Source organism: Peromyscus leucopus, chromosome 2 (assembly GCF_004664715.2).
Source record: "Peromyscus leucopus breed LL Stock chromosome 2, UCI_PerLeu_2.1, whole genome shotgun sequence".
NCBI classification, from domain to species: domain Eukaryota; kingdom Metazoa; phylum Chordata; class Mammalia; order Rodentia; family Cricetidae; genus Peromyscus; species Peromyscus leucopus.
The window spans coordinates 152,975,401-153,000,547 of record NC_051064.1 but is presented as its reverse complement, the minus strand read 5'-3'; the positions used below and the strand labels follow the sequence as shown (position 1 = coordinate 153,000,547).

The following is a 25,147-nucleotide window of genomic DNA, read 5'->3' as shown; positions in this document are numbered from 1 at the left end:
TACTTTCTGTTTTGCAGGTCACGAAATTGAGGCACAGAGACATCATGGAAGTTGTCTGAGGTCACACAGCTGGGACAGGAGCTAGAATGTCCACCCAGGCTGTAGAGCTGGGAACCGATGTCCTGAGTAATAGGTAGAAGAGCCCAAAGATGTGCTGCAGATGCCAAGGACACAGCCCAGGTCCAGGTTGGCAGGCTCTGGCCCACCCCCTCAGCTTTGCTGCTCAGCCAGGAAAGGAGTATAGGCATGAACAAGAGGGCAAGGCAGCATATCAATAAAACTTTATTTACAAAAACAGGCAGGGGCCATGGTTAGCCAACCTGAACAATGAATATGGTTGCTTGTGAAGAGAATTCTGGATGAATATGAGTGAGGGCACAATACTGAGCTATTTATGAAAATATTTGACTTTCAGGGCCAACCAGATGGCTCAAGAACAAAGACACTTGTTGAGAGAGCTTGGAGACCTGAGTTTGATTCTTGGAACCCATGTAAATATGGAATGAAAGAATCAACTCCAAAAGGTAGTCTCTGACCTCCACACCATGCCACACATACCCCACCACATGCATACAAAATAAAATGGACTTTCAGGAATAAAAAGCTTTATTCATAATTTTAACCTAGCAAACGAAGTAAAGACAAACTCAAAACCCAGTCATCATGGCTGCAGGGGAAACAGCTGAGCGGCACACAGAAAGCTTCCCGAGAAGAGAGTGGAAGTACTCACGTTCAATCCTCTTGACCCACGTAGTGGAAGGGAAAACTGACCCCTACAAATTGTCCTCTGACCTTCATGTGCGTTTCATGACATGCCCCCACTCCAACTATATAAATAAAATGTGATGGAAAATTGTAAAAAAGATTGTTTTGTTTTTACTATTTTATTTTTATGTGTATGTGTGTGTATTTGCTTGCATGTATGCCTGTATACTACGTGTGTGCTTGATGCCTGTGGAAGCCAGAAGAGAGTATCAGATCTCCTGGAACTAGAGTTGCAGATGGTTATTAACTGCTATGTGGGTGCTAGGAATTGTACTCCTGTCTTCTGGAAGAACAGTCAGTGCTCTTAATCACTGAGCCACCTCTCCAGCCCCATGTAAAAGATTTAAAAAAAAAAAAAAAAAAAAAAAGAACAGAATCCAGGGTCAAGAGCATCGCTAACAAAAGATCACTGTTTAATGTCATGTAGTGGGCTTATTCTGTATGTATATCTAAATATAAAACTGCAAGGACAAAGCACTCATGCACATAAAATAAAAATAAATAAGTCATTATTAGTGCATAATTGCATAATTAATGAGACTAAGTTTATAGTTTATGACTATTTGATGGCGAGTGATTGAGGAAAATATCGTACAGTCCTCTTTTTTTGAGATTTTATTTTATTTTAGGTGCATGGGTGTTTTGTATTTGTGTATATCTGTGTATCATATGTTCTTCTGGTGCCTGTGGAGGCCTGAAGAGGGTGTCAGATCCCCTAGAATCTGAGTTAAGACAGTTGTGAGCTGCCACGTGAGTGTTGGGAATTAAGCCTGAGTCTTTTGGAAGAGTAGCCAATGCTCTTAACTGCTGAGCCAACTCCAGTCCTTTTGGCTAAATTTATGTTCATGTACTAGTCTTAAATTGGTAAGATAAATTAATCCTTGATACCACTTCAGGAATTGGACAAATCTCTAGTGCAAGAATTTCACACATACTCCTTTTAATAACTATCTGGAAGATCAAGAGAATGAAGGAAGAAAATATTATAGGCCCTTCACTGAACTCACAGGCACCCAAGGACACTGTCACTCAGCAGGCAGGGATGGGCATAGCCCTCGAGTGCATCTGGCCTATTTTACAATTTTCTTGTAAAACAACTGACCAAAGCTTGGCCTATCAGCATTATCAACTTGATAGAATCCAGAATAACCCGGGACAAGGGCCTCTTGTGCATGCTTGAGGTGTGAAGAGCTGCCCACTGTGGGTGGGACCATTCCCTAGGCAGGCATCCCAGGATTGTATAGAATGGAGACAATGAGTTGAACATAGCATTCATTGCTCTCTTCTGACAGCTTCAAGCTCACGCTGCCTTGACTTCCCCAAACATTTTCTCTCTTATGTTGCTTTTGTCAGGGTATTTTATCACAGCAACAGAAACATTCCTAAGAAGGCTAACCTTAGGCAAGCACCAGAAATCTCACCAGATCACCTCCAACTGAGTTTCTGACAATTGTGCAACTGACCTAGAAGTCAGTAAAATTTAAAAAGGTAACATAAGATCATATGTATATAGAAATTAAAGAATAAATAGTAGCTCATAAATCAGAAATAATAATAATAATCCTCCAAACAGAAACAAGGAAGTACTTTAAAATGGATAATCCAAAACTTTTCATCTGCCTAGTCCTGACTGAAGTCCTGGGCTGAAGCCTAGGTTAGCTGTGGGGACATTCCAGCAGCCTGGGAGCCCTGGAGGAGGAGGAAGCAGAGATTGTGGGGTCCTGGCATAGTCAAAGAGACCCTGGCTGTCCCAGAAGTCATACTGCTTGAAGGGTGAAGGGAGAACCAGGCAAGGAGAAGACAGACAGGGCAACAGAAGAGGAGACCCCCCTCTATCTCAGGGCTGTGGCCATTAGGCCTGTACACTGGAGGCCTCAAAATCAGGTGTTTTGAGACTAGTAAACCTCAAACAAAGGTCCCTGGAGCCCTGGGCTCCACTGGGCACATTGGCCCTGTCACTCCTGCCCTTGAAGTTGGCTGCACCTGTCAACCCTTGCAAGGGGACAGAGACCACATTGGCGACTGGGCAGAAGCCACACTCTATATGGAGCCTTGAAGGCAGCCCTGGGTGGGGTAGAACCCACTTGTGTTTACCAGCTGTCCCTCATCAGGAGTCCCCTGAGGGAACATCAGGCTCTGGTGCCCTGGTGTTACAGCCAGACCAAGGTGAGCGCATCACTTAGGGACATGGCAGAAGTGGAGTATGTGGGCCTTCCTTCCTCCTGTATATTTATCCCCCTGTCCCTGGCTCAAAAGGGATGAAGGGGTTGGGGGTGCAGGGATGCTGGGTGTCTAGGTGCCCTATCCAAAGGGGGACAGCCTTGTCCTACATGTAGTCCTTTAGGAAGAGGTCAGTGTGCGTAAAGCAGTTCCTGAGACACCTGAGGTCTACCCAAAGGGCAATCCTAGCCACACCTCCGCCTTCATGGGTCCTTAGGCTAGCCCTTCCTTCAAACTTGCAATAAGCAAGAGCCTTTATCAGAAGCCACCAGGACATCCTGACTGGCACCAGATGAGACAGCTGGAGGGACCCCTTAGCTCAGGGGTTGGGCTCCTGCTGCTGGGCCACCTGGGCACTCCAGCGGCCACTCTGCCAGGTTGTGCTGCTGACTAGAAGGGGGCTGGTCTGCTGGGGCGGGGGACCTGTCTGCGGTCTGCAGCATCCTAGAGTCCTGCTGAGGCAGAGGGGGCGGAGGCAGAGCCTGCAGCGGCTGCTGCGCCAGCAAGCCAGGACAGAGCTTTCTGGATGGGGTCGCTGGGTCCGTGCAGGTCAGTGTCCCTTCCGTGGCTCCTCTGGAATCAGCAGCATGGTCCTGGGAGCGGGCAGGGGGCCCTGGCAGAGACCTCTGCCCTGCTCTACAAGGCTGGCTCCTCTCAGGGGCATGTAAAGCCCTGGGCGGGGGTGGGGTAGGGGGAAGGTAAGGGGGCAGGGTATCCTTACTCACCTCGGCCGAAGAGGACACCCAGGGCCACTAGGGCTCCCAGCAGAAGCAGCAGCATCAGCATCAGCCCCCACACCAGGAAGCCCTCAGGCTTCTTCCCAGATCGGTCTGATCTCTCCACCATCTCCACTGGGCTCTCTGACTTCCCCATCAGCCGGTTCTGGGTGGAAAGCACACAGATGAGCACCCCAGACTGAGCACCCCAGGCCAGGGCCAGGAGAGGCAGCTGGAGCGTGAATGCCCCGACTACACTGAAGCTGGTGCTTTGAGAATGCTGTGTCCTGGTCTCTGTTCTCAAAGCTGCAAACTATGCCCTGAGTGCCCTGGTCTTGGGGTTCTTATGATGGGGGCAGGGGGTCTCTGAGTGCCTAGTGAACCCCTGTGTAGAAGGGGGATCTGACCAACTGGTCATGATGGCCACTGCTTCTCAAAGTCAGTTTCTCTCTTGTTCCATTCTCTGAGACGGCAGGGGCAAACTAGTCCTGGAGCTATTCTGCTCCTGGTCTGGGGTCTGCATGCTGGACCCAGGCGGTCAGCCTGGATATCCACTGGTCTCTGCAGTGGAGTCTGTTTGGGTTGCCTGTGCCCAGGGGTTCCTGGAGTTAAAGGCCTGGATGACGGATCAGGGATGCTGTAGGGAAGGTGGCTCAGGCCCTGAGCTCCTTGCATGTCCTTCCACTGCTCCTGTTGGAATCCAGGAGTTTCAGGGGTGGTGGGGGTGGGAAGGGCAAGAATGTGTGTGGGAACCATGCAGAGCAGAGATCAGCAGCTTGAAGCTGGCCCCATTATCCCTTGGGCTGTGAGCAGATCTGGTGGTCATGTTCACTTTGTCACTATGGGGAAGACATTTTTCTGAGCCACCATGAGGTGTACAGTAGTGGAGGACACACAAGGTTGGTGGCAGGTTGCTGCGGTGACTAGGACAGGTGGCTGGGTAGGGATGGCTGCTGGACAGGTGCAGGTGACTGACAAGGTCTCTGGATTGGAGAGTGCTCCTGTGAGCCTCAGTTCTGCTCCCATTCACTGGGGATCTCAGGCGATTCTTTATACATCATCTTCCAAATGGTCCAGCCTGGGGAGAGGGTTTAGATGCTCCTGAGGTAATCCTCGCAAAGCTGGCATGGCTCTTTCTGATAGGGTGCGGAGTGGGCTGGGCCCTGGGCCTCACTTCCTGCTGTCAGTTAACTGTTCCCTCTGTCTCATGGTGTTCACAAACCCAGCACTTCAGATACTTCCTCATGGTCTGGATGCCTGGCCTTTGCACACCCACAAGGCTTTCCTCCAGACAGTCCTATTCCCAAGTTGTTGAAGACTTCTGTTCCAGGCCTTCAGTTCTGCCGGGGTCTGACCTTGGCTCCGTCCTGCTGCCCCAGTTTGCTCCAGGCTGCCATTGCTTGAATTGCAGCCAGACCTACTGAGGGCATGTCCCCTTTTCCATCCAGAGTGGGGAGGTCAGAAGATGTCACTCCTTCTTTAACCTTCCTTGGAGCAGCATTCCTGCTGTCATCGTGGGACACTGTGGGCCTGCCACCTCACACTGCCCCACCACTCTCCCACTTGGTCAGTATGCCCATCTCCCAGGTCTCTAACTAAGGGGAAAATGGAGAAGGCCCCATCTTTCAGGGGCCTTCACTGATCTGGCTTTCAAGTTCAATTGAGCAACCTTAGCCAGCTCCTGTTCTGTGTTATCCTGACATACAGTTCTACAAACCCCAATTGTTCTGATTCATGTCATACTCATGAGAATACCAGCTCCCTGAGGCCTGGGGCTCCTGTGTCTTCATGTGGGGCATCCACAGCACCAGTTGAAAATGTGAGTGAATGAAAGAATGAGTGGCTAATGAGTGAGTGAACAAGTGTATGTCAACCCTGCAGGACAAGCCTGGGCATGGGTCATGTTCCAGTAGCCTGTTCTGACTCCGAATGCATTAGCTAATTCTCTTCTGTGTTCTGCTGGTTCAACGTCATTCTGTCCTGAAAACTTTACTTCCTGCTAACAAGGCACATACAATAAAACACATACACACACACACACACACACACACACACACACACACACACACACACACAGCCAGGTGGTCTGGGGCAGGTGGGGCATGTCTGTGTTGGGTAAGAGGGGAAGGAGTCAGTGCGGCCAGGCCCTGAAGTGGGTTTTCATCTCCCTGGAGATCTTCCAGGAGCCTCTCTGGGTTGTCATGATGAGGGGACAGGGGCCTTTCGTGAAGTGGGTCAAAGGGGCTACCCAACTAGGTGTAGGTGATGAAACGCTGAAATGTTAGGTGCCCTCGAATGAAATGCCTGGGTTCTCAGAGGGTGCCATGACAAAGCTTAGTTGTCAAGTGTGATGGTGCATGACTGGAATCCTAGCATTTGGGAGGCTGAGACAGGAGGATCGCTGTGATCTCAAGACCAGCCTGGATTACAGAGTGAGACTGTCTCAAATAAAACAAACAAAAAACCCAAACCCAAACAACAAAACAAAAACAAGATACCGCCCAGTGAAGCAGCCGGGCAGGGCCCTCTCAGTGAACCTTACCTAGAGATCTCAGGAGCCGCTGGGCAAATCCTTATAGGCTGGGTTAGGATGTCTCAGAGCTGGGGTGAGCTGGCCAAGATGGGCTCTGGGTGGAGTAGAGCAGCGGTCAGGCTGATCTGGCTGTGAGGTCACACGGTGCTGGCTTCTGGTTCACCTTTGTGATGGCATGAACTCCTTGGAGATGTGACATACTCAGGCATTCCATGGGCTTTAGTGTGGGGGAGGGGCCGATGTGCTTTCTGGCATAGGGACCCTGCTGAGTGGGTGTTCTGATCCTCCCCCCCCCCCAAGCCCTGTCTCCCTCTCATTTCTGTCTCTTGACTCTAGTTCGAAGGGACCTAGGGACTGCTGAGCAGGAACCCCGATGCTCAGTGGGCCTGAGGTGCTGGTAGGGTTTCTGCTGCAGACTGATATGAGTGGCGCCTCCTCTGGTCTTCTTCCCTGCAGTCTCTGGGTGGGTGAGGTGTGGTTATAGAGAACTTGCCAGCATAGGGGAGGCCCTGCCCATCGAGATGAACAGACATGGCAACAGAAAGGATCCTCACTCGAGATTATAGTGAGAGGTTGGACTGCTTCCCAGGGCCGGTGGGGAAACTGTGAAGTTCAGATTCCAACCCAGAGCCAGGGAGGAAGCCTGGCTAGGACCAGGAAGAGGGGCTTTGGGCTCAGGGGCTGTCTTCCAGATCTTCTAATACGAGCCAGGAATATGCTCAAAGAAAGTGGAAGGGCTCTAAGCAAGGGCTGACTTCGGGCCTGACTGGTGGCCATGGACAAGTGCTCCTGGCCTCCCAGAGCATCTGGAAGGGCTGGACTGCAGAGCCAGGGGCCCAAGAAAACAATCTCCTAATGGGGCTCTTGGAAACACTGGGCTTGTGCTCTGATGGCTTCTGAGGGTGGCCCCATGGCCCGTGGGGAGGGCAGTCTCCACCTGTACCTCAGAACTGGGCTCAGACCTTAGGTCCATCACCTGGAATTTTGGGTGGAATTAGTAGCTTTCTTTTTGGTATGAACAAGTGCCTAACAAAAACACTTTAAGGAAGGATTTAGTTTAGAGCAGTTTGAAGGTCCAGTGCATCATGATGGGGAAGTCAGGACACAGAATGATGAATGCTGGTGCTCAGGTCACTTTTTCCTTTTTATTCAGTCCAGGACCCCAGTGTTGCATACCGGGTGTGGGTGTTCACACGGGTCCGTGGAATCAAGAGACAGAGGCACCTGAAGGATGCTTCTAGCCTTTCCCAGCTGCAGGGGGGATCTGTCTCCATGGACTGGTCCACTGTAGCTTAGCAAAGGGCCCTTTTATTGTCCTCCAATTTACACCTTTTCACAAGTTAATCTTCGTACCCCAACACCTCTCATCTAAGCTTCTCAAAAGGAACAATGCCAAATGCAAATTCTTGGCCAAATGGTGTTCCAGGTTTTTCTTCAAGCAAATTTGCATAGGCTGTGCATCTTCAGAAAACTCTTAGACAAGTTCACATAGAGGGTACTGAGAAACAAGAGGTAGCAATCACAAAAGGCAGATTAAGGCCAGGTGCTAACATTCTGGTGCAAACGGGCTGCGGCCCCGCAGGAATTCTCCCAACAATATCCCTCCTTTCCATATGCAACAATCAGTTATTTTAGAGGTTATGCAGCTTTACAGCAAATATAGCCTTTTCTCTATCTCTGTTTTACAATCTTACTTAAGTAAGCCAAAATATTTTAAAGCCAATAAGGTTACTATTTTTGGACAAGATTAACACTTGCTAAAACCAGAAATCTATTAAATTGATTCACAGGGTTGAATAAGTATCTGCAAGGCCTTCCGTAACATCCGTGCTGTGAGATGATCCTTCTGTATGATGTGAATATGTATTACTCTCATTGGCTAATAATAAAGCTGTTTGGCCTACAGCAAGGCAGGATAAGGTTAGGGGGAACAATCAAACTGAGGACTGGGATGAAGGGGGGCAGAGACAAGAGGGATACAAGTCAGCTACCCAAGAAGCAAGATGCCAGAGGACTGGTAAAGCCATGGCCATGTGGCAATACATAGATTAATAGAAATGGTTTAATTTAAATATAAGAGCTAGTTAACAATAAGCCTGAGCCAACAGCTGAGCATTTTGTAATTAATGTAAGCTTTTGTGTGTTATTTGGGACCAGGCGGTCAGGACAGAAAACTCTGCCTCCACTTACACCCCAGCTCCTGGGATGGCACCGCCTACATCTAGGATGGGTCCGCCCTCTCTGGTTGAACCTTTTTGGAAATACTCTTGGAAACACACCTAGAGGTATATCCCCCAGGTGATTCCAAATCCAGGCAAGTTGATACTGATTAACTAACACAGATGGATCTTATCATGAAAACAATTGTATGCCCAATGACAGGTGTGGTCAAGCTTCACCTACAAGGGGCTGGGTAGTGTTAGTAGGGAGCTAGTCTCCTGAGCAGAGAGGGGGAGCTGGCTGGTCTGACGGATGCCTCAGAACATTTCAGTATGTGATTCATGAGTTATCTTTACCCCAGTTACACTAACAACTTCCTAAGAAATAATAGCTCCCTATATAAACTGGTGCTATGGGCATCTCTGGTGTGGCTTCAGCTTCCTCCTTCATGGACGTTTCCCACTGCCTACACCAGTAGGAAGGCTGGCTGTCCAGTTAACCTCAGGGGTTCTTTTGTCTCTGGCTTTCCCAGCATTGAGATTATAGGTGTGTGGCACTCTGGCCTGGCATTTTATCACCCCAGTTCTGAAATTGAACTGAGGTCCTTGTGCTTGTAAAATAAGCACTTTACTGAGCTGTGTCCTCAGCCCCTTACTGAATTCTTATGAGAAAAATTAGGGCATTGAACAGGAACTTGACTCTGAAACTTGCAATGGGCACATCTGGATGGGCTGAGGTGAGAACTCAAGGCCCCAGCTTTTCAAGGGACCCTCCACCAGAACATATGGGGACAACAGGCTTTCTCGTTTGAAAACCCCATGGTAAGTCAGTGCTAAAAGACCTGGCTTTAGACCCTTAGCAGGTCAGGTTTTAGGAACCTCTGAGTGTGAATAAAGACCAAGTTGGGCCCTTCAGGCTGTGGTTTACACACTGACACCTTCAGGAGTCCTGGGAATGTGGGTGGGAGTAGAGTCTAGGGTGATAGCCAACTAGATTGCGGGGCTTTGCACACATAGATCCTGATGAGAACTCTGTTGTTCCAGATCACACTCTGCTGGAAGTGACTCATGGTTTGCTTGGTGCAGTGAAAGCTGGACTCCATGGTCCACAATAAACCAGAGACACTGGAACCACAAAAGGGCTAGACACCTGCTCCTGGGGCACAGGGCTTGGGTTCTTTCCATTCCAGCCAAACATGGAGGAGGAGCTGGGAAATTGTGGGTAGGAGTTTGGGGGCTGCAAGTAGGTGGATGGATCTGCAGAGTGTGAGCTCCAGGATGGTAGGAGCCTATGTAGTCCTGTAAATGGCCTGTAGGCATACACCCTAGCTAGGGTGCACGCACAGCCTCTAGAAACCTCCACCAAGATCTTCAGACCTAATACAGCCTGGGACTGTTTCATGAGACCATGTGTGGGCTGAGGGGGCTTGGCTAGCTAAGATTCCCCTCCATCCTCAGGGACCATAGGTCTGTGGTCAGGGCAGAGGTGGTGGTGAGGAGACACTATTTCAGTTCACTCAGCTGCTATGGCAAAAATTTTACAGGCTGGGAACCTTATCGAGTGAGATTTATTTATCATGACTGGGGAAGTCCAAGGCTGGGTACTGGTGGGCAGTACCTGCATCCTGGCCTCACACACTGTCCTCACACGTGGGTGGGCTGAAGTGTCTTATAAAGTCACTCACCCCAATCTTTAAGGCTCCATCATCACAATCTAATTCCTCCCTCCCCACCCGAAAGACTCCACACCATGGCACCATCTCATTGGTAGTTAGAGCTGAACAAATGAATTCTGGGAACACATTTAGACCATAGCAAGGTGCCAGATAAGCAGTGGTGTGTGTGTGTTTGTGTGCATGTGCACACTCGCGCACTAAGACTCTGTGAGATGAACCATGAGGTGCCGGGTGACGCCCCCTTGTGGCTGGAGAAGGAGAGGCCTGGGAAGAGTATTGCCAGATTCCAGTGCCTTCATGCTTAGAATGACAAGGACTGAGGTGTCCTTGAGTAGATGAACGTGACAAGACACCTCAGGCTGAAGGACAGCAGGAATAAAAGGCACAGGAATAAAAGGCACAGATGTCCAGGTGACACCTGCCTGCCACCTCCACGCTGACCAACCTTAAGCCACCAGGATTCCGTGGCCTTGACCTTGGTCCTGCTGGGTGTTGGCAAGTGTCTGCAGTGCCAAGGAACGCACAGGTGGAGAGATGGACATGTGGTGGGTGAAGGGGCAACCTGGGGAGAGGCGCATCAGGCTATCCTGGAGGTTGTGGTGGGGAAGGAAGGCAGGAACCAGGCTGTGCCTCACAGAATCCTTTCTAGGCTCCCTGCTCTTCCTAGTTCTCTGTGGCATCCAGGCAGAGCTTGGCAGGTCTCAGGTACTATAGCAGCCAGGAGGAGGGCTTTCACACCACAGAGGGATGACAAGGCAAGTGAGGCCTTCGTAGGAAGGGGGCTGCTGACCCCACCCAGTTACTTCATCGATGCCTGGGGATGGGCAGGATCAGCAACCATGTGTGTCTGAGCCCGGGAGATGGTCTGTCTAGGAGGTGAGGCAGCGGGTTTCTATGGGGCTAAAGATCGCAGGAGGATGGGGCAGAGAGCGCGGCCCATGGCAAAGGGAAGTGCTCAGAATTCAGACACACTGCCCTCACCCTCACAGGAGAACCCGGGACGGGCTTTGTGCCACTTAGTGCCAAGCAGCCCTGTCCATTGTAATGACAGCTTTGGTGATGGAGGTAGTGACGGTGATTGGCTGGAGTCCCATGACAGGGAGCAAGACTGGATGGGAAGTTTGCCCACATAAGGAAATTGCTGTCACAGCTCAGAAGGACCCAATCACATGCTGACAACTTGGACAGGCCAAGGCCAAGTGGAAACCTGGGGTCTCTCAACCTTAAGAGGGCCGGTGGAGGAAAGGGGCTGCCTGGGCTGTGCTGGATGGCATTGGCATGGAGTTCCCTGGTGAACGCCCTTGCAAGCCAGTTCCACAAATGCATCTAGGAGTCTGGACTTTGGGGAAAGTTGATGCAGGAGGCAGTCCAGGCCCAGTCTAAGCAGTTTTCTTCTCAGGGAGGGCTCTCTGGGACAAGCACATCTCCCCCAAGACTGTCAGGTGCCAGCCCTGATCTTGCCTTTGGCTGCTCCAAGGCCAGGCGTGAGCAGAGCGCCAAGTTTGTCCACTTCAGTGGGGCTGTGAGCCACCCAGCACAGCTGTTCTGCAGAAGCAGGAATTGTCTATCTCCTCTAGTCCCATAGCAAAGGACAGAGACAGGTGGCCAGTGGAGACAGCAGCTCTTGGATCTGGGGAGTCAGATGCACCCTAGATGAGAAGTTAGGGGCTGGTGGAGGAGTCAGGTGGGTTAGCTACTGGTCAGTGTAGTCTGCAGCCAGAGGACCCCTCCTTGCGAGTCCTCACCTTCAGCCTCTTCAGCCCCCTGTGGCTGGGGTCCACCAGGAGGCCATTCTGGGCCGCTGTCCAGGCTTCCTCATAGCGCTGCTCCTCTAGACAGCGCTGCCCATGGATCAGGAACACACTGGCTGTGGGGGCCCGGCCTGGTTGCTCTGACAGGCTGCTTTGAGCTTGAGTTGGTGACAGGGCTAAGGCCTGGGTGAAGGCCCCTGCAGCTCCATCCTTATCTCCCAGACTCAGTAGCAGGCGACCCCGGGAGCAGAAATCTTCTGTCCGCCTTAGGAGGTCACTGTTCCCTGTACTCTCCTGCAGCACATGGTCCAGGTCCCTGAGTGCCCGGTCATATTCCTGCAGCTGGGTCAAGCAGGCCATTCGGAGACGCAGGTGATAAGGACTGCTGCCACCAGCCAGGACTGCCAAAGAACAGTAGCCCAGTGCCCGCCCGGGCTGTCCTAAATCCAAGAGGTTGCTTGCTTCCTTGGCAGCGGCCTGAGCAGGGGACACAGAGAAAGCACACAGAGTTAGCCTCTCCGCAGTCAGCCTCTGTTGGTGTCCGGTTCTCTCCCTGTGCAGGAAACCCACCCACTTCTGGGGGCCTGGTCATGCGCAGGGATGCCTCAAGGCCCCTAGGTATTCGACTGACTCCCTGTGACGGAGGGCTGCAGCTGGCCTGTATGTACGGCTGCCTCCCCTGGGTCCCAGTGCTCTGCAGATTCACTGCTACAGAGGCAAACATCGCACGGTGTTAGATGTTTCTGCCAGGAGGGCTGAAGGGTCCTGGGGCCAACAGGGGCAAGGAACCGGCTCTCCCGCATGGGGTGCAGTGCCTTCTCTCTGCACTAAACTGAAGGCACCAGGCAGGGCTTTAGGTCTGAGACTCTCACAAGGGCACCTGCTCTTCTTGTTCCCCTGCTGTGTGACCTGCAAGACCTCTTGCCCTCCCTGCTGAGCTGCCTGTTCCTCATGACTGCCAGGTGCAGCTAGAAGGGACTCAAAACCCATCAGTGCAGAGGTACACCCAAACTCTGCAGACACCTCGCTCTGACCACCTCCGGGAGGGGCGCTGACTGTGTAGGCGCAGGCTCAGTATAGCAGAACCGCTCGTGGCGGGCGGGACCAGTGGGAGGGGGGCAGGAAGCTAGGAAAGGCCGTTTCCGGGTTGGTCCCTGTTGCTGGGCAACCAAATGCTGCCTTGCTAAACCCAGCCCCTGGGGGTCTGAGACTCCCTAGGCCTTGGGGTCTCCCCAGTGTTTTCTCGATTCTCCCCTTCAAGCTCCGGGACCTCCCCATTCCCTACTCAAGCTCCAGGAACCCCGTAGCGGCGTCCCCCCCCCCCTCCAGAACTCAAGATTCCCTAGTCCTCCTACAGCTTAGGGACCACGACTCCTCTTCTGACCCTTTTAGAGCTTCAGGATCCCACTCCCCAGCCCCCTCCAGTTCTGGGACTCCTATCTGGCACCTAGGACCTCAGGTGTATCTCTGCCCCCCCCCCGCAACCCTAGGACTCCCCAAGCCCCGGACCCTTGGGGACTCTCGCCCACCTTCCCTGGGTGCCGTGACCCCTTTCTCTTAGCTCACAGGCCAGATCCCAGGCCCTCCCTGCCCTGAGGCTTTAGTCCCTTAGAACTCTGTACCATAGAATACTATTCTATAAAGCCTGTGGACTCCAGCCTAGCCGCTCCGCTAAGTTCAAGTCCAGCTAGCACCATCACAGCCTTTGTCCCCTTCCTCTGGGCATCAGGTCCTTTGCTTAGGAAGCCGTCAACACTGTTCTGCCAATCCTGCTGTTCCAGCCACTCTCTGATACGCCCTTTTCCATGTCGCTCGGCTGGCAGAATTCAGAGTAATGGAGAGAGGGAGGCATTTGGAGACACTTGTTTGCTCCATGTCCCTCTGACTCCAAGGCCTAAAGCCTGGACTTGTACACCCTCTCCTGGTCTTCCCAGCCTGAGCTGGGTCCTGGAGTGGGCCTTGTGCCAGCGTAAGGTGCCCACGTCACTCGTGGCTTCCAGTTACAAGCAAAGAAGCAGGGGTAGTGTATCTAGAAATCTTCCCTGCTCAGATCTGGGGCTTCTTACTCGACCCCACCCCGAACCCAAGGAAAGCCAGCCAACAGCAAGAAGGGAAGAGCCGCCTGGGTGGGTATGGAGTTCTGAAGCTTGTGGTACTGGGACAAGGTCAGCATGGGGCTCACAGGGCGCTGCATACCTGGGTGAGACTCTGCTGCTCTGGGGGTTCAAGGAGACGCAGCAGGAAGCTAAGGTCCTGAGTGTCTATCTCTGCCAGGCACTGCAAGTCGTGGGCAGCAGTTGACGCATCTCCCCTTTTAAGCTGGAGCAGGCCTCGCCGGGCTTGGGCAGCCTCTGATGATGGGGTGAGGTGGAGGGCTTCTTGCAAGTGGGTGCCAGCCTCCTGATACTTGCCTGTGGGAATCAGGAGAAAATGGTCAGTGTGTGTGTGTGTGTGTGTGTGTGTGTGTGTGGTGTGTGTGTGTGTGTGTGTCTGGGGCAGAGGCATGCCCAGGAAGGGGGACATCTAGCCCTAGGGAGCTACTTTTGTGTCCCCCATTCTGTCTTGGTGGGGGTCCAGTTGATAGGAACAGACTCAGTCCAGTAGGAGCAGAGCTGTGGAGAAACCCCTAAGTCTTTGGAGGGTAAATGCAGATTACAGAGAGCTTCCTTTCGAACAAGGGGGTGACAGGGAAACCCACATGGCATATGTGGATTCATTGGTTCTTTGGGCCTTTCCTCTGCCAACAGGGATGTGACTTGAAAAACTGGAGAGTAAAGCCAGGTGGTGGTGGTGGTGGTGGTGGTGGTGGTGGTGGTTGTGGTGGTGATCCCAGCCCTAGGGAGGAAGAGGAAGATGGATTTCTAAGTTTGAGGCCAGTTTGGTCTACAAATCGAGTTCCAGGACAGCCAGGGCTATACAGAGAAACCCTGTCTTGAAAAACAAAACAAACAACAAACAAAAAGCCAGAGAGTTGCCATTGCACAGCCCCTACAGGGGTCAGAGGTCACAGGATTTGGAAACTTAGAAGGCATAGTACAGGGACTCTTTCTCCACAGAGAGTAACACAGAGGATCAGGAGTGTGGGACAGAGGCTCATGCTCCCCACTCTTCCACACACCCAGGCTTGTGAAGATGTCTGTGAGAAGCAGGTGCCAGCTGGGCTGTGCAGCATCGAGTCTAATCAGTGCCTCCCCGATCGCAAGGAGGCTCTGGGTGTCCTCCCCTCTGAGGGGGCCTCCAGCATCCAGCCACTGGTTTCGGAGGGCCTGGCAGCGGGTATGGAGGCTCTGGGTGAGGGGCAACTGAACTTCTGGCTTCAGGGAGTGGATCTCAGAGATCACAGTGGCTGGGTCGAGCTTCAGGGCAGAAACCATGTCATCCATAGCTTCCTGCCAAGGGAGGAGGGCCTGTGAGCATCAGAGTGGGAGGACGCTCTCCCATCCTTCCATTCTCTTCTCAAGGTCTCTCCCTGGAGGCTCAGAGGGTCTGCCCCACCCACCCTTCCCTACTCTGACTACCCTGGCCTACCTACCATCTGCATGGAATTATTTAAGATCCACTTAGTTGCCCCAAGGGCTTGCACATCTATCCAGGCAGATTGAGGCAGGGAAGCAGGGAAGGCAGGCTTACCCAAAGGTCTGTGGGAATGTGGCTCTTGTTCCCCGAAGTGCTTCTGGGGAGAATACCAAGTTCTGACATGCACCCCGATGGCTCTGGAAGGACTGACCCTGCTCACCCTCCTTCAGCAGGGGAGGAAGGCAGCAACCCTGTTCTCCCTCACCCCTGCTTGCCCAGCCCCAGGTAGGGAGGATGGGCTGGCACCTGAAGCTGGTCCAGGGCCAGATGCACGAAGGCTCGCCCACACAGAGCTTGCACGTTCCTTGGTTCCTCCCGAAGCAAGCAGTTGAAGTCAAACATGGCAGTCTTCTTCTGACCCAGGAGCCCGTAACAGCGGGCTCGGGTGAGGAGGGACTCACTGGCCTGACTCCCTGAAGGAAGGAAATGTGGTCAGGAAATGACTTTGGCTGGGGTTCTTGTGCAGGGTCCCATCTAGTGTCCAGCCTGGGTGGGCACAGGAACACAAGGTCACCTCTGGGGTCCTAACACTCCATTGGGTACCAAGACAGAGTTAGGCTGCCAGGGTTACTGGCCCCTAGGGCAGAAGCCCAGTCAGGAGGGGTGGAGCCTGGGGGGCCAGTGGATGGTTGGGGTGTTCTAAGAAGGTCTATGCCACTGTTTGGGGGGAAAGGGAGAGGCAGGACTTGAGTAGTAGGATAAGGTCCGTAGGCCAGGGTAGAGAGAAGAAGCATGTGGTAGGTAGGCTGTAAGGCTCAAGATGGGCAGCAATTCCCAGTGAACTCTGGGAGATGGAGCCCTTCCCTAAACAGAGTGCCTCTGGCACACTCCTTCTGTGTGTCATCTAATGCCCCACACAGGGAACCACATGCTCACCCTGCAAGCCACTCTGGGCTCTGGCCTTTCCCTGCCACTGGTGACCCACTGGAATCAGTACACTAACCACTCCCCTCCTGCCTGCCATGGGCTCTCTTGTGGGGAGGTACCAATACAAGCCACCAAGAAGCCACCAATCCGAGTGGAGCTCTGCACTGCTCCCACCCCTGGCCCTGCCAAGCTCCAGGCACTTGTGCTAGCACCAGGGCACTTGAGCGCTGCACTCCAGCACACTCGGGGCAGACCTGCTGCAACCCAGATGGGACGGCTTGGCTGGATGTGGAGGCCACGTGTGGTCATACAAAACCTGCCGCTACTGCGAAGGGCCCAGGAGAGCCAAGGTCTGGCCTACACCTCAGAGTGGAGCATGCAGTGGGAGGCAGTTCAGGAGCAGGGCAGGGTCCCAGCTAGCCCAGACCCTTTTCAGGCCTCGGTATGTTCGCTGGACAGCCAGGGTTTAGCACTTAGGTGATCTTGGCAAACGGTCCCATCTTGTCCACACTGCGATGGCTCCAGGGCACAGGATTTTGTGGAGCAAGCTTGTCCTCCAATCCCATGTCCCCCATGCACCTGGCACAGGATTAGATCCCCGGGACTGGTGGGGGGTCCTACCTGCAGCAAAGATGGCCAGAGAGAGGTAGGCGATGGCTTCCCTGGTGTGGGCCTCGCTGTCGGGCCCACCTGGCCTTGCCCGCAGGATGCTCAACGCCCGTGTGTGGCAGTGGCTTTGCAGTAACTGCAGGTCTTCATGGTGGAAGACGTCCAGGGTGTGCTGGAGACAGGCCGTGTCTCCAGACTGGGCCACCTTCTTCACGAGCTGTGGGAGCAAGAGTCATGGCTGTCCTCTCCGAAGGACTCTTTTCCTCCTACCCATGCCCTTCCCAGCACTTGCTGCCCTTAGGAGGGCCTGGCCCTGTCTCCACAAGCCTGGGGTGGGGAAAACTGTCTATTTTGCGCACTGGAAGGTTTTCCATGCATCGAAGCCCCAGCTGTTTAAACCCTTGAAGGTATGTCTGCCCCCATTTACTGTGTCTCCTCCCAAGAGGACAGGGATGTGGGGGGTGAAGAAGCACTCTGCGGTAGAAGTCCCCTCTGCAGAATGTCCAGGTGGGGTGGGGACTCCTTTCCCTGAGCCTTAGTGTCCTCCTCTGTCACATGGGGGGAGACCCCACCCCAACAGGTTGACCCAAGGGAGGCTTGAACAAGCTTGAGCAAGGGACCTCAGAACAGTACAGGGACTCTGGGGGGCTGCTCATAAGGTGTGGACCAAAAGCCAAGGGTCTGTCTGGGCCCTAGCCAGAGTGAACTCCTCAGGCAGAGACAAGCTCCTCCCGTAACTCCATCCTGGGAATCACAACAGTTTCCCATGGGCCTGGTACAGACTCCTGTCCCTGGCAGAGAAGGATTGGTTAGTTACAGATTTCTACCTACCCTTCTGCCCAGTGGATCAGGGTTCCAGGCAGGCCAGAGGAAAATGAAGACCTCGAGGCCCCAAATCCTCCCAGAAACATGACGCGTGGACCTCAGGGAGCAGGGGTTCTCAGAGGCTGGTAAGCAGAGTTAGGCTTGAGTAGGAGCTCGGCCTATGATTCATTGGTTCTTGGCCACTTTATACCACATTATACCATAGCCAAAGCAAATAGGAAGCACCTACTGTATGCTGGCACCTCCCAGGTCCCAGGCACCACCTCAGCCAGTGACGGTCAGAGAGGTGAGGGCTGGCAGCAGGTGATGGACTGGGGCTTAATGAGGCTTGCCTGTTCCAAAGCCCAGGCTGCAGGGAGCAGATATGGGGTCACAGGTTGCATGGTGTCCGCAGAGCTGTGCCCATTCCTACCTGAACAAGCCCACCCGGGACTTCTCACCTGGTTGGCATCATAGCAGAAGCCCCTCCTCAGCTGAAGCAGGGCCAGCCGCACCAGCACAGGGGCTGCCTGGGGCTTCCGGGACAAGGCAACCAGCAGGGATTTGTGAGCATCATCCAGGCGGCCCAAGAGGTACAGGGCATCAGCCACCAAGAGGCAGGAAGTCTCATCCTCCGCATCCAGCTCCATTAGCAGCATGGCCAGCTGGTACACCCCACAGGCATCCCTATGGAGAGGTGGCTCCATGTGGGATAGGCCTTTTCCTGCATCCCCTACATTGCTTAAGAGGTCAGGTGACTCTTGTCCCCATCCATACCTGTAGTCTTTGTAGACCCATCCCAATGAGCTGCAGAGGAAGGGCACTATCACCTCTCTCCAGATTCCTAGCCTGCCCCTTCACCCTCTCCCCTGCCCCTTCTACCACCCCATGGGGCAGGTGCTATACAGAAGTCGGGACTAAAGCCATCTAAGGTCTTTGAGCAAACCCTGCCTCAGTTTCCTTTCTTATAAATACAAGAATTGATGGTTTGGCTTTGCTGGGCTCACCACGAAGAAACATAGCAACAGTAATTCACATCAGGGCAGAGGAAGCTCATGGGTATGTGTGGAGTGTGGACTGACCCAGTGGGCGAGGGCCAGACAGCTGGAGGTACATCCTCAGGTAGCAATGTGTCACATGAGTCTGGGAGGGCAGGGTGGGTAGTACTTGAAGTCAAAGACCGTTCCTTGGAGCTGTCTACTGAGCCAGAGCTACACCTGTCCCCCTTTGGAGACAAGGTGTTGTTGTGGACAAGGTGTCACAAATGTGTTTAGCAACAAAGGGAAACGTAAAACTCAACACCAGCTAAGTTTAAGAGGAGGGAGGGATACAAGCTGCAGCTTCAGCAAAACCTCCATATTTTGAGACATTTCATGTGCACAGTAAGAAATTACTAGACTGACACTACAGGGGACTAATGTTCAAGGATTTCATCCCTTCCATTTAAAAGGGAAGAAAAATGGGGGCTGGAGAGATGGCTCAATGTTTAGGAGCACTGAACGTTTTCCTAGAGCACTAGGGTTCAATTACCAGCACTCACATGGTGACCACAACTGAAATTCTAGTCCCAAGATCTAATGCCCTCTGCTGGCTTTTGCTGGCACTGCACACACATGGTACACATAAATACAGGCAAGCAAAAAAAAAAAAAATCACAAAATAAAATGGAAATATTTTATTTTTAATATTGTGTGGTGTGTGTGTGTGTGTGTGTGTGTGTGTGAGAGAGAGAGAGAGAGAGAGAGAGAGAGAGAGAGAGAGAGAGAGAGAGAGAGAGAGAGAGAGAGAGAGAAACGCGCGCGCGCGCGCGCGCATGAGTGTGTGAAAACGAGTGCAGGTGTCCTTGGAGGCCAGAGGCAAGGGATCTCCTGCAGCTGGAATTATAGGCTGACGTGAGCTACTCCATGCATGTTGCTGGGAACTGAACTCCGGCTCTCACTAGCACCTGTTCTCAACTGTTAAGCCATCACTCCAGCCCCCTGACCTTTTCGGGTTTTCACTTTTTTTGTTTGTTTGCTTTTTTTGTTTTTGAGACTAGGTCTCCCTTTGTAGCCCAGGCTGGCCTGGAGCTCTTTAGCTCAGGCTGTCGCCTTGGTAGCCCTCCTGTGTCAATGTCCCAAAGCTGGGGTTGCAGGTGTGAGCCACCACACCCAGTGTGTTCCTAACATTAAGGGGAGGAAGCCCACAAGGTACCACTTTCTGAGACTCAGGATCCTGAGATCTCAGCCATGGCTCCAGATCCCCATCCATCCTTGCTTAGGGAAGCCACCTAGCCGATCCTAGTGAGCTTTCTATCAGACATCCCTCCCTAGCTTCCCCCACCTCCAGCGCAGGGCTGGCTCTCACCCTTCCTGCGCCTGTGAGGCGGGGCCGGACCCCTGCGCAGCTTTCCTCACGCAGCCTGGCGAGCGCAGCAGCATCCTGCGACCCTCCTCTCGCAGCACTGTCAGCAGCAGCCCTCGCTGGTTCCAGGGCACGTAGGCTTTGGCGACTAACAGCGCCTCCTCCGGCCGCAGCCGGCAGGCGGTGACATAGTCCAGCGCGCCCAAGAAGGCGCTGCCCTCCAGCACCCGCAGCAGCCCTCGGCCGCACAGTGCGCGCACGCAGCCTCCCGCATGCGGCGCCCCGCGCTCCACCACCTCCTGGAAATCATCACGCGCCTGCCGCGCATCGCCCGCGTGCAGCGCGCAGAAGCCGCGCAGTGCCAGCAGCGGCGCGAGGTCTCCGGTGCGGTCTCCCACGCACTCCCCGGAACGCCTGGGCCTCAGGAGGCGCTCACACTGCGTGCGAGCCCCCGCTACGTCCCCGGACAGCAGCAGGCACTCGGCCAGGCGGATCCCTAGCGCGGGTCGCCTTCGGGCGGGCGCCACGCGGAACAGGACGTGTAGCGCGTGGGTCACGGGAACCAAGAGCTCGCGGTCCGCGTCCTCTCGCAGCTCCGGGCGGCTTCGCACAGCCTCCAGGAAGCGGGCGAAGCCCACGTCCGCCACCTCCTGCGCCTGAGCTTGCAGGCGTTCGCGGTCCTCGGCGGACAGCAGGGCCTGGAAGTGCCTCCGTGCCCCGGCGGGACTCTCACGGAAGGCATCCTGTAGGTCCTGCAGCGCGTCCCCGGCTCGGCCATCCAGGAAGAAGGCTGCGGCTGCGCGGGTGACCAGCAGGGCCGCCAGATGCTCACCTGGGGAGAGAAACAGGCGTTGCTCTGCCTTCCTGTCAGCTCAGGGCATCTCCCCCAAGTGCGTGGGTAACCCAGGGCTCTGAAACCACAAGGACAACCCCAAGCTCATGGCGCCCGTGAGTGATGCCGCAGCATATCTGCCAGTACCACAGCTAGGAGTTCCTGGTGCCACCCAGCACTGTTCCCCGAGAGTGGCTCTGGGTAGGCATCACCTCTCAGTCCCAATCAAAATTTATTTACATTTCTTTCCACCCTGACTTTCAGTGATGGGTTTTAGTTTCCTTTCAGGGATGCAGCCCCATCCAGCCCACTCTGTGAAACTGAGGTTCTGACTCTGTAGGGTCACCAGTCCTGGAATCTTTGCACCTTGCCTTCCTGGGACCCAACGCTTCCCTGTAGGAAACTGAGATAGCAGAGGGCCCAGGAATGAGGGACTCAGTAATCGGAAGCCCTTACCCGAAGAGTGGGTGGACCTCGGCCACTGGCTGAAATCATGGTTTCTGTCCGCTTCCCATTGTTAGGATGGGAGCCCCAGGGTGTGAGGAGGGATGTGTGAAGCACACCACCTCTGCCCTGAACCCAGCAACTTAACTACCGGTTTGCACAGACTGACCAAGAAACCCCCCACCACCAGGGTCCCCTGTCCTGGTGGCAGAAGCCAAAGGTGTAAACAAACTTGTGAACAGGAGAGAGGTGGGAAGCAGCAGAGGGCTGCAGCTGCTGACATCACACCTACATTTCCTTCCAAGAAAACAACCACACACACAATTAAGAAATTGTCCCACAGTCTACTAGGGCTCTATTCATTTTTTCTTCTGTTTTTCATATCAGATCATCTCCATTTTATTTTAAATTTGGCTGACTCTTCCCCCATCTCTATGATGCTGATTTTTTTCATTATTATTTCACTTCTCAATTAATTTCCTTTTTGGGGGGCGATGTTGGGTATCAAACCCAGGTTTGCGTACATATTAGGCAAGCACTTCACCATTGAGTTATATACCCCAGCTAGTATTTATTAAATTGTACACCAGACATTTGAGCAATGCTTTGTAAAAACTCTCAATTTATTTATGTTCCTCAGATGAGGGCTGAATTTTGTTTTAGTAATCAGTTAAGTTGCCTGAACTCAATTTCCAAATTCTATATGTAGCCCTGGCTGTCCTGGAAATCAATCTGTAGGAAATCAATTTAGCCTCGAACTCAGAGATCTACCTGCTTCTGTTTCCCTTCCAACCTCCACCCCAGTGCTGAGATTAAAGGTGTGTCAGGAGCCTGGCAAGATTTATTTATTTATTTTTTATGTGTATGAGTGTTTTACCTGCATGTATATCTGTGCACCACGTGTATGCCTGGTGCCCATGGAGGTTAGAAGAGGGCATCAGGCTGGGCGGCAGTGGTGCTACACGCCTTTAACTAGCCCTTGGGAGGCAGAGGCAAGCCTGGCCTACAGAGTGAGTTCCAAGAAAGGCTCCAAAGCTACACAGAGAAACCCTGTCTCAAAAACCAAAACCAAAGAAAAAGAAAAAAAAAAAAAGGCATCAGATCTCCTGGAACTGGAGTTGCAGATGCTCATGAGCCACCATGTGGGTCTTGGGAACTGAATCCAGGTCTTTTACAAGAGCGGCCAGTGATTTTAGTGCTGAGCCATCTCTCTAGCCTCATATGTTCTTTTATTGCATTGCTGAACATGATGAATCATGTTATTCTGGAAACATAGACATGGCAAGTCCAATATTATTGTTGTTTTTGTTTTTGTTTTGAGACAGGGTCTCACTATGTAGCTCTGGCTGGCCTGGAACTCACAATGTAAACAGGCTGGCCTTGAATCCACATCCATCCTGCTAATCCTGCCTCTGTGTCCAGAGTGCTGGGATTAAAGGTCCAGCTTAAGTCTTAAATGATGTGATGCACTTTTGCCCACCACACACCTGAGAGCCAAGACATGGAGCCTCCAGTTCACCCCAGCTGGTTCCTTCTTGTTCCTCACTTGTGTCCAGGCCCTCAGGAACCCTGGCACTCAACAGACACTTTGTCCCTCCTAACCACATCCCAGCAGCTTTGTGTGCTCGCCGCTTGCTGTTCTGTAAGACCCTCTGCACAGCTGACCACAGATTGAAATCCACAAAGAACGGCACGCTGAAAGAAACCTTTACTCGTTGTAAGTTGATTGTCTTAGGTGTTTGTTACAGCAAGAGAAAGCTGGTAGCATAGGGTTCCCCAGTCAAGCCCTCTCCAGTCAAGTCTTCAAGGCTAACTTTAAACCATTCTCCATCCCCCGTTAATTATGTCCACAATCCTGCCCATGTGACTCAGTGACACCTCAAACTCCTTATTTCACTCTTGGCAAAGCTTCCTCCCCGGTCTGAGGACCATGGCCTCCTGTCTGAGAGTCCAGGGACTCTTGATGTTGCCTCCCAGTCTGAACTATCCTTCCAGCTTTCAGCCTCCAGCCTCCTCTCAGCCTCCCAGTCTCCCCCAGCCTCCTACCTTCCCAGTACCCTCTTCTTCAGCCACCCCCAACTCGTTCCGGCTTCCCAGTCTCCCAACCTCCTCCCAGACTTCCAGATTCCACCAAGTCTGGCCTGCCTCTGGCTCCCGAATCACAATCCATACACAATAGCAGAAGAAGCATTCTTACATCAGTTTGAAAAACCTCCTGTGACTTTAAGTAAGGGTAACAGCCAAAGTCCTCCAGGCCCCAGCCTTGGCTACCTTCTCCCCTTCCAGCCACCCTGACTATTTGGTGGCAAGGGCATTTCAAGCTTTCTTCCCAAAGGTTTGGCATATGGATTCTGATTCATGGACTGTTTCAGTCTCAACTGAAAAGCCACCTCTTCTGAGAAGCCCTCCCTGACTAACAGCAGATTTGTGCCTTGCATTTTGTAAGGCAAGAATCTTGTTTGCTCCTCTTGGGTTCTTTGTGTTTTCACTGCGGTGTCCCCAGCTCCAGCCCCAGCTCTGGTCCCACCATAGGCAGGTTTTAGCTGTGGCTGGAGTGACTGTCGCCCTGGCTCTTGGGAGAAAGTAACTTGTGATTCACTCTCCTACCTTGGGGTCTGCTCCCTGTTGAGTCATGCTGAAGGTCCCGGCTGCACGCGGCCAGGCAGTCTTCAAATCTGCCTCTATGAAGCAGAGCTTTAGGTGACATAGCACCCACCCAGCTGCCCCTGGGGTCCAGGGCCTCCAGGAGTCCCCGGCAGTTGGTCTCCTGTGGGCCAGTGCTCCCTGTGGCCTTCAGCTGTCCTGAGAGGTACTTCTGGAGGGTGCCAAGTAGTGTGGGGAGGTAGGGCTGCTGATGGCTACGGATGAAGGCCACTGTCCGGTCTGCACTGGAGGCAAAGGTCTGAAGATAGGCAGCTATGCCCTCACTGGCCTGCTCCACAGACAGGACCCAGGCCAGGGCACGGGTCAGCTGCAGCTCCAGGGTCTGCTGCGAGTGTGCATCCAACAGGGCATTGCAGCGCTGTACCACTTCCGCGTGGCGCCCGTGAGCCAGCAGGCCAGCTAAAAGGTACAGGACCGTGGCAGGGTGGTTGGGGTAAATGGCACCGAGGAAGGCAGAGGCCAGTGGCCCAGTCAGGGAGACCACTGCCATGCCGTCCCAGTGGATGTCAGGGATCTGACTGTCCCCACGACACCAGGCCTCCAGTGTGGCCACCACAGGTGCCCCTGGGGCCTCAGCCAGGACAGCCCGCGTGTGCCGCATGGCTGAAGGGGCATGGCAGCTGAAGGCAGCCAGGTAGAAGGCTGTGGCTAAGGGCAGCTCCCCCAGGGCCAGGTGCTTGTCCCCCTCCTGGCAGAGGCAGGCCACTAGCTCCTGAGCCGACATCATGCTCTCAGTCCCCACTGGTCCATGTTGGGTCTTCATGAGTACCTGCAGGAGAGGAGGGGAATTGTAATTAGTGTCCAAAGAACCTGTGCAGACCCTGCTGGGTGGAACCTGGGACCTGGCCACTAAAGAGACACTTTTGGAGCTGGGTGGTGGTGGCACACGCTTTTAATCCCAACACTCGAGAGTCAGAGACAGGCGAATTTCTGTGAGTTCGAGTCCAGCCTGGGCTACAGAGTGAGTTCCAGGAAAGGTGCAAAGCTACACAGAGAAACCCTGTCTCGAAAAACAAAAAAACAAACAAACAAACAAACAAAGACGTTTTTGGAAGCCCTTGGCAGACAGTCTCCATTAGCTGGGCATGGGTTCTGCTAGGGCCCGTCAGGCTGGATTCCAAGTTACTCTTCTCTCTTGAGCCTCAGTTTCCTCCTTTGTCGGATGGAATAGGACCCTCCCTACTCAGG

At 53.3% G+C, this 25,147-nt stretch overlaps 2 protein-coding genes across 3 annotated transcripts in view; both read right to left on the bottom strand.

The window, feature by feature from the left end:
- The window catches only part of Mmel1 (membrane metalloendopeptidase like 1), a 28,215-nt gene extending 21,883 nt beyond the window's left edge, over positions 1-6,332 (bottom strand). For both annotated transcript variants that reach the window (XM_037203252.1, XM_028891438.2), the window contains exons 1-2: positions 6,244-6,332; positions 3,711-3,867 (exon numbers count right to left, since the gene is read on the bottom strand). In XM_037203252.1, the coding sequence (XP_037059147.1) occupies positions 3,711-3,858 (148 nt within the window). In that variant the 5' untranslated portion in view covers positions 3,859-3,867; positions 6,244-6,332. The remainder of the gene's footprint in view (positions 1-3,710; positions 3,868-6,243) is intronic.
- Positions 6,333-8,325: 1,993 nt separating this feature from the next.
- Ttc34 (tetratricopeptide repeat domain 34) lies at positions 8,326-24,715 on the bottom strand. Its single transcript, XM_028891469.2, has 8 exons — positions 23,903-24,715; positions 20,023-20,851; positions 18,138-18,363; positions 16,885-17,089; positions 15,643-15,809; positions 14,939-15,209; positions 14,017-14,231; positions 8,326-12,297 (listed from the first exon to the last, which is right to left on the bottom strand). Exons 1-8 carry the CDS (start codon positions 24,684-24,686, stop codon positions 11,770-11,772), a joined length of 3,225 nt encoding a protein of 1,074 aa, XP_028747302.1. The 5' UTR covers positions 24,687-24,715; the 3' UTR covers positions 8,326-11,769.
- Positions 24,716-25,147: the final 432 nt, after the last annotated feature.